General features: G+C 39.4%; 1 protein-coding gene across 1 annotated transcript in view; it reads left to right on the forward strand.

Annotated features, from left to right (window-relative positions):
* The window catches only part of FBN2 (fibrillin 2), a 226,226-nt gene that overhangs the window by 36,198 nt on the left and 175,910 nt on the right, over positions 1-14,118 (forward strand). The window contains exon 6 of the mRNA XM_072992394.2: positions 13,833-14,030. Coding sequence (XP_072848495.2) covers positions 13,833-14,030 — 198 coding nt within the window. The remainder of the gene's footprint in view (positions 1-13,832; positions 14,031-14,118) is intronic.

The following is a 14,118-nucleotide window of genomic DNA, read 5'->3' on the forward strand; positions in this document are numbered from 1 at the left end:
TGTTTCAATGGGTAGGAATGTGGAAGATGAGTTTTAGCTTCTTCCTTCCACTGTTCTTGTTGCCGTTGAAAATATTGGAAGATCCTGTAGAAGAGCTTGGGAGGTGACCCTAGGAGCTGAAGGAAAGAGAGGAGAAATAGTAAGTATCACCTCCCTTCTCTTCCCTTCACAGAACGGAAGGGTGCTTTCTGCTTAGAGAAGGTCAGGTTTGGATCCAGGCCTTCAGTTTTCACTAAGCTGAATTTTTCATTTGTTGAAATAAGAAAAAAAAACTTTCAGACAAAGTTCATTTGTATGTTGTACGTACTTAACTGCATTAATGTCGAAATAAACATTTAAAAGGGGGAATTAGGAGAAGTATTTTTCATTTAGAAGAAAATATTCTAGATAACTCTGCTACACAAAGATTAGCTGGTTTTCCAAGAAAAACAGCCATGTTCCTTCCTTCCTTTCTCTTGAATAGAATAGCTGTCATTTCCAGCCAGTATTCTTTTGTATCCAAAAGAGTTGGCTGTCTCCTTAAAAAACCTTTTTAATTTTATCTGGCCTCAGTCAGTAAGTGGTGTATAATGTCTAGTAAGCTTGCAAGACTTCTATTTTGGGTTCAGTATGTGATTTAGAACAGAATCATTTCCCATCAACAGCAATTAAAATATTAGAAGGAAATGCTTAAGATTTATCATAAATATTTGTATTTGCTAGTTCTCTAAATTTTGACCTTTTTTGATTCCTCTGTTTTGTATTTGAAAGATGTTATAATTATCTGGCATATAGTGAATTTATTTAATTTATTTATTTTAAAACATTTTTATCCTGCCTTTTTCCTTAAAATGACCCAAGGAGGCTTACATCATTAAAGGACAATATTAAATTTAACAACAGTGAATATACAAATATTCAAGAGAAATAATAAGAAAAACTTATGTGCATATACAGTGGTGCCTCGCTTAGCGAGCCCTCCGTTTAGTGACAAAATCGCTTTGCGACAAACTTTTTGCGATGGGGTATTTTCGCTTTGCGATGACCGATCATCACAAAGCGACCATTTTCGCACAGCTAATCGGTGGTTTCAAAATGTCCACCGGGAAAACAACATGGCCACCCGCTGTTTTCTGGGACAGATTCCTCACTTAACAGGCAGCAAAAATGGCTGCGCTATGGAGGATCTTTGCTGAACTGTGAGTTTGAAGCCCCTAGGAACACATTAATCGCGTTTTAATGCATTTCTATGAGCTTTTTTATTTCACATTGCAACGTTTTTGTTCAACAGCGATTTCGCTGGAATGAATTAATGTCGCAATGCGAGGCACCATTGTAAATTGAAGAAGTAAAGTAATATGTATACAGTATCATTTATTTATTTATTTATTTATTTGATTAGTCATTTTGACCATATCAAAAGCGTACAAATCACACAGATCCAAAGTAAACAGCTAAAACGAGATAAAATACATTTCAATAGTAAAATATAAAACAATGTGTAGATGTTTTAATTGAGTGAGTCACCCCTACAGGGAACCCCTATTTGATCAATGTAGTGAGATCAATGTAGCATTGCCTTAGATATGAATTTTGCTATTGTGGCAATCACCTTGCTTTGGCTCATGTAATTGGTTATTTGCATGTACCAATTGGAGCTGTTGGGAGGCAGAGCCAGAGAAACTAGAAGGGAGGAGTCAGTCAGATTCTAGAGAGTCCAGTCAGTTAGAGTCAGAGAGAAGAGTCAGAAGTAAGAGTTTGTCTGCGGGAGTTAGAGAGTGTGGCAGAATTTGGAGTTAAGAGTGTGGAACTTATAGAGAGCTAAGAGAGTTAAGAGTGAAACAAGGTACAGCATTACTAATCTAATGAATACATTAAAGTATCTGAAGAACCAGTTTAAACGAGCTATACTCAGTAAACTTGTGTTGTTTAACTTTATACTCAGCTTGGACATCAATCTTTCTAATTAAAGCATGTTGACAGAGGTCAGCTGGTGGCAGAGGAAAGGAGAGAACGTGTTGTGGGCTTCAGGCTAGTGAAACAACCTCGGTACACGTGAGCAGCACATCACAGCTATATTGTGGACAACTTGTTTTGGCACTCTGAAGAAAATACGAAAGACTAAAATTCACATTCCAATGGGCTGTTTTCGCTAACAGGGCAGATAAATACTTTTGCCTAGCAGTGGAATATAGCTCATAATCAAATAAAATATGTGTAATATTTTCAGTAATGGGGGCAAAGCAGATACAAATTCTTTCGTGGTAAGGCAATTGAAGAAAGCAACCAAGTTTTGTCATGGAGTGCAGCAGTTTGAATCTGAGTCTGGTAAAAGCCTAAGAGATTGAGACACGTTTATTTCTAAATATTTCCCGGACTGAAAAACAATTTTGTTCTTGGATAACCAACCTAAGGACTTGGTGTTAGAAAGCAGTTATATATCCATTTGAGCACTAATATCCCGGACTCTGTTTGCAGATTTCTTTTGTCTGAGAGCCTTTTGAAAAATATTGAGTGGAGAATCCATATTGATCAATTAGTTTAGTATGTTGGCCAGCCCAAGAATTGGGCGAAGCCAAACTGGTCTGTTCTACTAAGCAGAGCTTGGGAAGTCTATACGAATCCATTCTCTGAACTTTCATCCAGTAGGTGATAACCTTAGTCACTGAATAACTATAGAGAGAGTGAAAACCTGTTTCTGCCCTAACTGCACACGCGGCACTATTTTTATTAGTCCCCAAGATACTTTTCGAAAAATGAGTCTGAACTTTTTCCAAAGGGGTAGCTTTATTTAGACCCCATAATTCTGCCCTGTAGGTCAGCACTGGAATAATTTTGGCCCTGAATACTTTTATTATTGGGAGTAAAATACCAGGATAATTGTAATTCAAATTTGTATAGCTATTTTGTACCTAGTTCAGCTTTTAGGGCACTGCTACTAAGTAATTAAACGTATTTACCTGTTCAATAGGGTCACCATTTATTTGCCAATTATATGTCCTATTTCGCTTGCTTAAAGCCAACACTTGGGATTTGGCTTTATTGATGTTTAGAAAATTGTTAGTGCAATAGTTAAGTTTTTGTAGAAATCTTCTTAGACCTATCTGTGAGTGTGCTATCAACACCATGTCATCAGCATACAGCAAGATATTCAGAAATTGATCATGTATTTAACCATTTGAGTATTGGTGTCAAACAGATATCCTGGCATATCATTAACACAGAGATTGAAAAGCATAGGGGCCAGAATACAACCCTGTCTAACCTATGGGTGGGTATTTTCTTGGTAAGTAAACCGTCTGCACCTACACGAACGTTCAGATGCATATTTGAGTAGATAATCTTGATCAGAGCTAAGAGCCTGAGTTCCATACCTGGGGTGACCAGTTTTCTCCATAGTATCTCTCTATTTATGGAGTCAAAGGCCACACTAAGGTCAATAAAAGCAGTATACAGTTTTTTGCCATTAGGTAATTGCTTAGTTATAAGATGATATAAGACAAAACAATTATCTATTGTGGATCTCTCAGGTCCGAAGCCAGCTTGTTCTTCCATTAGAAGATTTTCTCTCCAAAATCCAATCTTCTATTTTACTCAGCAGATGTTTAGCATACATTTTAGCCACAATTCCAATAAAACTTATAGGCCTATAGTTATTTGGATCGTCTTTGTCTCCCTTCTTATGTAAAGGGACAATAATAGTAACTTCCCATCTGGCTGGAATACAGCCTGGATTGTTTATGTAAGTAAAAGCCCTGCTAAAAGGGTGCCCACCAGCCAATATGAGATTTAAAGAGTTCAGTGGGTAGGAAATCTTCTCCAGGTGCTTTATTTGGCTTCAGGGATTGAATAATTGGTTTGAGCTCCTCCCCTTTTTCTCCCTCTCTTTCTACCAGACAGACCTCTGTCTTTCCTTTCTCCTCCTCTGGTGTCTCTGTGGGTGAGGACGGCTCACTTTCCTCCTTCTTTCCTTCACAATGGTAAAGATGGCTTCTGAATACCCACCAGTCCCTCTTTTCTGGTAGATAAGTCAGGATGAAGCGAGATCTTGTGTAAAGGGCAGCTTACTTCCGTTTATTGGGAGGTAATGACTTTGCTACAGGATGTATGTTTGGCAGATGCTGATATAAATGTTTACTCCCAGTATCTTCAGAATCTAAGGAGATAAATTTTACTTTATCACAGTTCATCTGCTGCTCAATAATGTCCTTTTCCACAGGAACATGAGTGAGTAAATCGGCTTTAATTTGAGTAGAAGTGTTTTGCTTCTTGAGAAGGCCACTTAATGGCTCAGCTTTACTGAGGAAGGAAGCTAGATCTGATTTAGTCTCCTCCCATTTATTACTAATTTCACCCAAAGAAGCAGCAGTTTCCTTAGTATGTAAGTGAAAACCCCTGCCCTTAGATGATAACTGTATCTCTAAGTTCTTCACTTGAGTCACTGATGTCTTATTCCTTGAGGCTTGGCAATTCAGGTTAGGGTTTGTATGCTCAACTCTTCTAAAATTCTGCGACATCAACCTTCTCTGGGGTGTAGGAGGGTGACTAGTTGTTTAAAAAAATGTTAATGGAGTAACAGTCTTTGTGAGATTTTCCAAGGCACTTTCTATTGAGTTCATTTTATTTCATACCATTTGTAGATATTCAAAGATTGCAACAACGGTGTGAGCCATTAAAATACATTGGTCAGCCAAAAAGCTAGATAAAAATGTTCTGTGAATCTAAATCTTTGGGGATACGGGAGTAGATAGAGCCGACAGGTCCCCGCTTTCTTGGCTTGGGGGAAGCATATTGTTTTCAAGTGCAGCAAATCTGTTGTTCAAAGATATTGAAGATGAAATGGGCAAATTACTCACCAGGAACTTAGCTGTTAAAATCTCATCAGTTTTCAGTTGTTTCACAGCTCTGGCAAGACCCGGGCTGGATCTGTGTCATTTGTTCCCCATTCTGGTTGTAAAAAATCTGATTATAAGTACAGTTCAGCTGCAACTCTCCAGCTCCTGATTGTAAATTCACATGAATTGTAAATCTTTCCTCTTTCCACTCCAGGCAGAGCAAGGAAAAGCCAAGAAACACTGTAAGGCATAGTAAAAAGAGAGGGAATACTCAACCAAGTTACAGCTTCTCTCCTCTCATCATATCTTTTCAGTGCCAGTCAATCCTGATAGTACTTGCACTTCCCTTCCTTGAACTCTTACGTTGTTTGAATTCTAAAGTTCTAGGCAAACAGAATATTTGCAAACTTAAGGAAAGTAATCAACATAGGAGCTGCTGCACTAAACAGAGACACCTGATACAGTACATTATAAGTCTAGCAGGAATTTTCCAGGCAATTGCCTGCATTTAACCCACCCAGATTCCATCAGTGCTTATCAGCTCTGGATGGCACATGCAGACCATCTCATATCAGTGGCCATTACTATTTTGATTTCATTCCATTTCTTTGTTTAATAGATTTGTATGCCACTTTCCTGTACAAGGTTTTGGGCGATTCAAGGCAGCTCACATAAAACATTTTAATGTTGTTGTTTAAATGTTTAAGAAGAAACATATTTCAAGAATACTTAAGTAAAGAAACAGAATATTCAAAGCTACCTCTGCAGAAGCTAAATCTTGAACTCATCAGAACTGTTTGCTGCTTTGTGAGCAGTTTGACATTTCAGAAATCAACATGTGCAGAAACTTAACAGAATACCATCATTGATTGCCAAGCTGGATTTTAGATTTACAGGGTGAACTAGTTTAATTTAAACCAGGCCTGTAAAACCAGCATGTATCAAACTATAAGTGGTATTCTAGCCATGTATTGTGGTCTGTACATTAACTAGTGTTTATGGCCTTTAAGCGTACATTGCACCTATCGCCTCAATATATTTTTGCTTTCGTCGTTGTTGTTTAGTCGTTTAGTCGTGTCCGACTCCTCATGACCCCATGGACCAGAGCACGCCAGGCCCTCCTATCTTCCACTGGTTCCCGTAGTTGTGTCAGTTTCATGTTGGTTGCTTCACAGACACTGTCCAGGCATCTCATCCTCTGTCGTCCCCTTCTCCTCTTGCCGTCACACTTTCCTAACATCAAGGTCTTTTCCAAGGAGTCTTCTCTTCTCATGAGATGGCCAAAGTACTGGAGCCTCAGCTTCAGGATCTGTCCTTCCAGTGAGCACTCAGGGTTGATTCCCTTTAGAATGGATAGGTTTGTTCTCCTTGCACTCCAAGGGACTCTCAAGAGCCCCCTCCAGCACCACAATTCAAAGGCATCAATTCTTCGGCGGTCTGCTTTCTTTATGGTCCAGCTCTCATTACCATACATCACGACAGGAAAAACCATAGCTTTGACTATTTAGACTTTTGTTGGCAAGGTGATGTCTCTGCTTTTTAAGATGCTGTCGAGGTTTGTCATTGCTTTCCTCCCAAGAAGCAGGCGTCTTTTAATTTCATGGCTGCTGTCTCCATCTGCACTGATCATGGAGCCCAAGAAAGTAAAATCTGTCACTGCCTCCACATCTTCCCCTTCAATTTCCCAGGAGGTGATGGGACCAGTGGCCATGATCTTAGTTTTTTTTATGTTGAGTTTCAGACCGTTTTTTTAAATAAGAGGTTCTTTAATTTCTCCTCACTTTCTGCCACCAGAGTGGTATCATCTGCATATCGGAGTTTCTTGATATTTCTTCCGGCCATCTTAATTCCGGCTTGGGATTCCTCCAGTCCAGCCTTCCGCATGATGTATTCTGCATATAAATTAAATAAGCCGGGGGACAATATACAGCCTTGTCGTACTCCTTTCCAAATTTTGAACCAATCAGTTGTTCCATATCCAGTCCTAACTGTTGCTTCCTGTCCCATGTATAGGTTTCTCAGGAAATAGAAAAGGTGGTCAGGCACTCCCATTTCTTTAAGGACTTGCCATAGTTTGCTTTGGTCCACACAGTCAAAGGCTTTTGCATAGTCAATGAAGCAGAAGTAGATGTTTTTCTGGAACTCTCTGGCTTTCTCCATAATCCAGCGCATGTTAGCAAATTGGTCTCTAGTTCCTCTGCCCCTTCGGAATCCAGCTTGTACTTCTGGGAGTTCTCGGTCCACATACTGCTGAAGCCTACCTTGTAGGATTTTGAGCATAACCTTGCTAGCATGTGAAATGAGTGCAATTCTACGGTAGTTGGAGCATTCTTTGGCACTGCCCTTCTTTGGGATTGGGATGTAGACTGATCTTTTCCAATCCTCTGGCCACTGTTGGGTTTTCCAAACTTGCTGGCATATTGAATGTAGCACCTTAACAGCATCATCTTTTAAGATTTTAAATAGTTCAACTGAAATGCCATCACCTCCACTGGCCTTGTTGTTAGCCAGGCTTTCTAAGGCCCACTTAACTTCACTCTCCAGGATGTCTGGCTCAAGGTCAGCAACTACATTGTCTGGGTTGTCCGGGATATCCAAATCTTTCTGATATAATTCCTCTGTGTATTCTTGCTACCTCTTCTTGATGTCTTCTGCTTCTGTTAGGTCCCTACCATTTTTGTCCTTTATTATGTCAATCTTTGCACAAAATGTTCCTTTAATATCTCCAATTTTCCTGAACAGAACTCTGGTTTTTCCTTTTCTATTATTTTCCTCTATTTCTTTGCATTGTTCATTTAAGAAGGCCCTCTTGTCTCTCCTTGCTATTCTTTGGAAGTCTGCACTCCATTTTCTGTAACTTTCCCTATCTCCCTTGCATTTTGTTTCCCTTCTCTTCTCTGCTATTTGTAAGGCCTCATTGGACAGCCACTTTGCTTTCTTGCCTTTCCTTTTCTTTGGGATGGTTTTTGTTGTTGCCTCCTGTACAATGTTATGAGCCTCTATCCATAGTTCTTCAGGCACTCTGTCCATCAAATCTAGTTCCTTAAATCTGTTCTTTATTTCCACTGTGTATTCATAAGGGATTTGGTTTACATTATACCTGAGTGGCCCGGTGGTTTTTCCTACTCTTTTCAGTTTAAGCTTGAGTTTTTGCTATGAGAAGCTGATGATCAGAGCCGCAGTCAGCTCCAGGTCTTGTTTTTGCTGCCTGTATAGAGCTTCTCCATCTTTGGCTGAAGAGACTATAATCAATCTGATTTCGATATTGCCCATCTGGTGATTTCCATGTGTAGAGTCACCTCTTGTGTTGTTGGAAAAGAGTGTTTGTGGTGACCAGCTTGTTCTCTTGACAAAACTCTATTAGCCTTTGCCCTGCTTCGTTCTGAATTCCAAGGCCAAACTTCCCTGTTGTTCCTTTTATCTCTTGACTCCCTACTTTAGCATTCCAGTCCCCTAGAATGAGAAGAACATCTTTCTTTGGTGTCAGTTCTAGAAGGTGTTGTAAATCTTCATAAAATTGTTCAGTTTCAGTCTCCTCAGCAATGGTGGTTGGTGTATAAACTTGGATTATTGTGATGTTGAAAGGTCTGCCTTGGATTCGTATTGACATTATGCTATCATTTTTGAGATGGTATCCCATTACAGCTTTTCCCACTCTTTTGTTGTCTATGAGGGCTACTCCATTTCTTCTACGGGCTTCTTGCCCACAATAGTAGATATGACATTCATCAGAATTGAATTCATCCATTCTTGTCCATTTTAGTTCACTGATGGCCAGGATGTTGATGTTTATTCTTGCCACCTCCTGTTTGACCACACCCAGCTTCCCAAGGTTCATAGATGTTACATTCCAGGTTCCTATGCAATATTTTTCTTTGCGGCATTGGACTTTCCTTTCACTTCCCGGCACGTCCACAGCTGAGCGTCCTTTCGGCTTTGGCCCAACCACTTCATTAGCTCTGGAGTTACCTGTACTTGTCCTGCGCTCTTCCTCAGTAGCGTGTTGGACGCCTTCTGACCTGAGGGACCCATCTTCCATGGTCATATCTTTTAGCCTTTTGTTTCTGATCATGGGGCGTTCTTGGCAAGGATACTGGAGTGGCATTGCCAATTCCTACTCCAGGTGGAATTTGTTTAGTCGGAACTCTTCACTATATCCTGTCCATCTTGGGTGGCCCTGCACGGCATAGCCCATAGCTTCACTGAATTACTCAAGCCCCTTTGCCATGACAATGCAGCAATCCATGAAGGGATGCCTACCTTCATCCTCCTCTATTTGTTGTTTTCCTGTTGGACGTTTACCAGGTTCTCCAGCCAATAAGGTTTTCTTTTTTCTGCACTTCTTTTTCCATTTATTTTAACATGAACAGGCATACAAATGTATAATTTGGTCTCTTATTACATGACTCAAGTAGTATAACTTTCTACATTTTATGATTTCTTTTTATTTATATATTCATATTAGTATTTTATCAATACTCATCCTATCAGTCCAAGCAATTTTGTGAAAAATCCACATTTCAAATATTTTTTTTATTTTTAAATAGTTATCTGTAAATCCACAGTTACATGCCATTCAGTGGAACCAAAATACATTCTGCATTTTGAAAGCTAATGATAACATTTCTTGCATGTTACCAACTTCATTTTAATGAAGCTTCTCTGGGCCGTAAAACAGAGGAAAGAAGTCTATTCTGACTTTTCTTTCATAACTATGATACTGCTGTTATTTCAACTAAATTTCAAGGTACAGTACTTATTTTTGCAAACATGCTCCTCACTATAATTTTTAATTGTTAGCTGCATTTTTTTGAGTTGCTTGCTTTTTAATGATTACCATGAACTCGGTTTTTGTAACATTCCTATTAGACCATGTTCATTGGTTACTTCTTTGACTTTATAAGGGATTTATTTTCAGTTGGATAAACGGTGCCTGAACTGAGTATGAATGAAGTTTATAACAGCTGAACATACGTATTTTGTTACTGTAATTGCAGTTACATAATAATGTACATCATTACTGCTGAATAAAGCATACTATGAGCAGTATCCCTCTACTTAGGTGGCTCCTAGCCAATCAATTTTATTTTACTCCAAGGATCTGGATGTTCATCCTTTTCATTTATTTTAGTGTATTGTGGATTTTTCCTGCCACCATACAGACGTTGTATGTTACAGGTTCCTAATCAACCATTCAACCCAGAGATTTTTTTAACATCATCTGGCCAACTATAGCCTACCAGGTACTGAGGGCCTTCTTCTGTCTAGTACAATAGAAGATGAAATGAGATGGTTTTCCATTGCCTTCCACATATCAGTATTATAGCCAACTGCAATAGCTACTGTCATGGTTGCAGCTTTTCATACAAAAACCTGGATAACATCTTTCATCCTTGGGCTGTGGTTGGTACTGACATTGCTGCTGCTGGAGACTAAGTGGGATTTAGATATTCAGGGCTCTAAAGGATTCATGGTCATGATCCTCCACCAAAGCTTTCGGTTTTTCCATGAGATGGGTTCATTAACTGCCCACCCATACTTACTTTGGTAGAACTACCCAACAAAGTCAGTTCATCAAAGAGTGTGAGTGGCCCATCTGCAATTCATGGAACATATATAGTCAAATCAGCACTCATAGAATTTAGGTGCAAGAATAAGAAATAACTGTTTTTAAAATTGCCATAATTTCATTATTGTAGACATTTTGTCGTTCTCCATGTCATAGTTCATTATTGAATCTGAATAGTTTTCAGAGACAAAGAAAATGATTTATAGCAGCCATATGTTAGAAGTAGGTTACCTACTCCCATTTTGGCATACAGTTTGCTAAGGAAGTTATAATTTATAACATGTGTTCCATCAGTACCTCTGATAGAATGGTTTCTGTAGCAACAAGAGAGCAAAAACAAATTGTGAAATGCTTTATGTGACACTTGTCTATGGAAAAGGAAAATATGATGAAATTAATTCTTGCTTATGTTAATTTTATGTTTGATTTAATTGGGTGTAAGAAAAAAGTGTTGTCAGCCTAAGTGTGGATGCTTTTTAGCTTTAATGATGTAATATGTTGCTCTCCTGTGCACCATGGCAATAAATGATTTTATCAGCATTTGATATGTTGTTTTAAAATGCCATAGGCAGTGTGTAGCTGAGGAAAATTGCAAATCCATACATGTGAAAGTGTAAGCCTGATATACTGATGGTACGTTCAGGCTGCAGTCATGAGCATGTCAGCGTTCCTTAGGGATTTTGACATAATTCAGCCCTTTACTTTAAATGCAAAGGGCTGAAATCTACAGTAACACAAGTTTAAAGTCAGAGGTACTCGGTCTGGAAACTTGCATGTTTCCCTCGTCTGCTCCATGTTTGGCCTCCAATGGTGGCGAGACCCATGGACCCTCATGCCTACGTAATGAACTGGACTTCATAGAACAGTGCTCCTCCCTAACTTCTGAAATAACTGTTTCCCCACTTTAAACAAACAATGTCTCCTAAGTGCCCCCTAGATCTCAGCAAGTAGAGAGGGCAGTTAAATCCCACCCCTAGCCCTGTACACTCAAATATGTGTTTCTCCATAGACTTGGTGTGCATGTGCAGGTGTTTGTGTGTGCATGGGTGCATGTGCGTGGCTCTTGATCCCCCGGCCAGTGTCAAATTGGATCCTCAGGGCCAAAAAAAGTTCTGCTTTACTGCTTTAAATGGAGGAAGTTCATATCATGCTCTGAGAGTACACAGCACAATCACTTTTATTAAAGACAAGAATGTCTTAACCTAATAAATACCCTGATGGGATACAGATGTGGAACTTACAGCTTCCTAAAGAAACAGCAGGATATGAATGTCACAGGTCCTAAGGATATTGCCTGGCATAATCCTTATCTCAAGTACAAAAAGTTGAGTAAATGACCAAGTGAACAAAGTGTTTGGGGTGGGAGATGAGCAGGCTGCAGTGAATATAAAATGAATGAAACTGGTATGATTTCACAGATTTCTGTGGAAAGGCAAGAACTGGGGGACATGTGCAGGTGTGTTTTCAACCCATTTCTATGTGCCCATTTTGTTCTTCTCTGTGAACGGCCTAAATTAAAATCCAATAAGAAACTCTGCTAGGCTTTCAACATTTAATAGTGGCTTTTTTTCTAGACATAGGCTATATTGGTGACCTGGCAAACTGATCCAAACACTGCAGTGAGGCAAACGTAATGAATGTACGAAACAGTTCTAAATCCTTGTAATAACACCCCACCTTCTCTCATAGTAGTAGTACTAGGTGCCAAGCTGCACAAACATGTTAGCGATCCCTTTTGCAGCAGGCATAAATCTGTATGGAAGCCAGAGTTATCTCACTAGCAGGTTTCTAGGAAGTCTAACATCTTGCCTTCAGGCAATAATAAAAGAGAATATTCACATGTGCTAAAATCTCAGTGGAAAGTTGTGAGAATCCTGGGCAGCTCTTCATAAGCATTTCAGCCAAGTCTGTGTCACGTCAGTGTCTTTATCTGTCATGTCGTCAGTTCTTGTTACTGAAGCCTACCTTGCAGTTTGTTTGAATTTTTAGTAGTTGAATACAGAAATAAAATAAAAAATAAAATAAAATAAAAAATATAATTTCATCAATCTTAGCAAGAAATTAAGGAGTAGGGGGCAGAACTTTGTTATATTGTTGATCTTTGTTACACAGTCTTGATGGTCCATTCTTTGTTCTCGAAGAGGGTGGCAACTCTTGGTATAGACTGGACATGTCAGTTACATTCTCCCTGATATCTCTTCCATGGCGTTTACTCTTATGGGAAGGGGAGTAATGCATGTATATACATAGGTCAGTAAGACTAGTGTAAGAACAGTGTGTGTGTGTGTGTGTGTGTGTGTGTGTGTGTGTGTGTGAGAGAGAGAGAGAGAGAGAGAGAGAGAGAGAGAGAGAGAGAGAGAATCCAGAAAGCAGTTAGAATTGGAATTCAGCACTTCTCACCTGTTGTGCATTGGCTGAATGTAACGTCTCATCCTTAGGAGGGAGCTTTGTGGAGGGAGAAAAGGGTGTTACAGTTTCACATGGTTACAGTAAAATGGGCTGTTGAAATACTATTTGTTCCACATGTTATTTTAGGCACTGGAATAGAGAATGAAACAGCTAGAGAATATGGAATAGAATAGATCAAAGAGACTCGAATCGTATTGGTGTTCATATAAATTTTGCATGGCTAATTGATGAGGTGCCAGGACACATCTCAATTGCTAAATTGGGTGCATGATTGGGTATGCAATTTAGACTCACCTTAGTACCTTGTTAATTAAGCTTCTTTAATTGCATAATTTCAAGTTATGCATAACTTACAGAAGCACCAGTAGGATTCTAGCCACAGAGAATGAAAAAACTACAGAATGCTTCTTCAGGTGAGAACCTGTGATCTGAATGCAAACAACAACTCTGAAATTTTGCTCAGACTGCAAGACATTAGTATAGACACAGACACTGTATGACAGAGATATTTATTAATTTCTTCATTTAATTGAAAACACAGGCACATAGTGTTCACTGGGAGTTGAAGTAAATTTAAATATATGCCAGAGTGTGAAGAATTGGTTCATTTTTTTCATATAAAGACGTATAAGATGTCATGGCATCTCAAAGAATAACTGGCTTATTGTGACAGGAGCTTTCATAGGAAACAGGTTATTGTCTCAGATAAGTGTAGTCATTCTGGTTGTTGTGGGTTTTTCAGGCTCTTTGGTCATGTTCTGAAGGTTGTTCTTCCTAACATTTCACCAGTCTCTGTGGCCGGCATCTTCAGAGGACAGCACTCTGTGCTCTGTGCTATCCTCTGAAGATGCCGGCCACAGAGACTGGCGAAACATTAGGAAGAACAACCTTCAGAACACGGCCAAAGAGCCCGAAAAACCCACAACAACCATTAGATCCTGGCTGTGAAAGCCTTCGCAAATACATTGTAGTCATTCTGATTGTATTCATGGAGGTGGAGGCATTCCTTAGGCATTAAAATGTTTCCTCTTAATTTCCAGATTATAGAACAGGCCCTTGTTTCACTCAGGTCAACAACCAGATGTGTCAAGGCCAGTTGACTGGCATTGTTTGCACAAAGACACTTTGTTGTGCAACCATTGGACGTGCATGGGGCCATCCTTGTGAGATGTGTCCTGCTCAGCCTCAGCCTTGTCGCCGTGGTTTCATCCCCAACATCCGCACTGGTGCATGTCAAGGTAAGCAATTTGGGTTACTGTTTACTGAAATTGGAGGTTTGTCAACTGTATGATAGTTCTGGCTAATTGATTGAAACCAGACTACTGC

The sequence above is a fragment of the Pogona vitticeps genome, chromosome 2, assembly GCF_051106095.1.
Source record: "Pogona vitticeps strain Pit_001003342236 chromosome 2, PviZW2.1, whole genome shotgun sequence".
Lineage (NCBI taxonomy): Eukaryota > Metazoa > Chordata > Lepidosauria > Squamata > Agamidae > Pogona > Pogona vitticeps.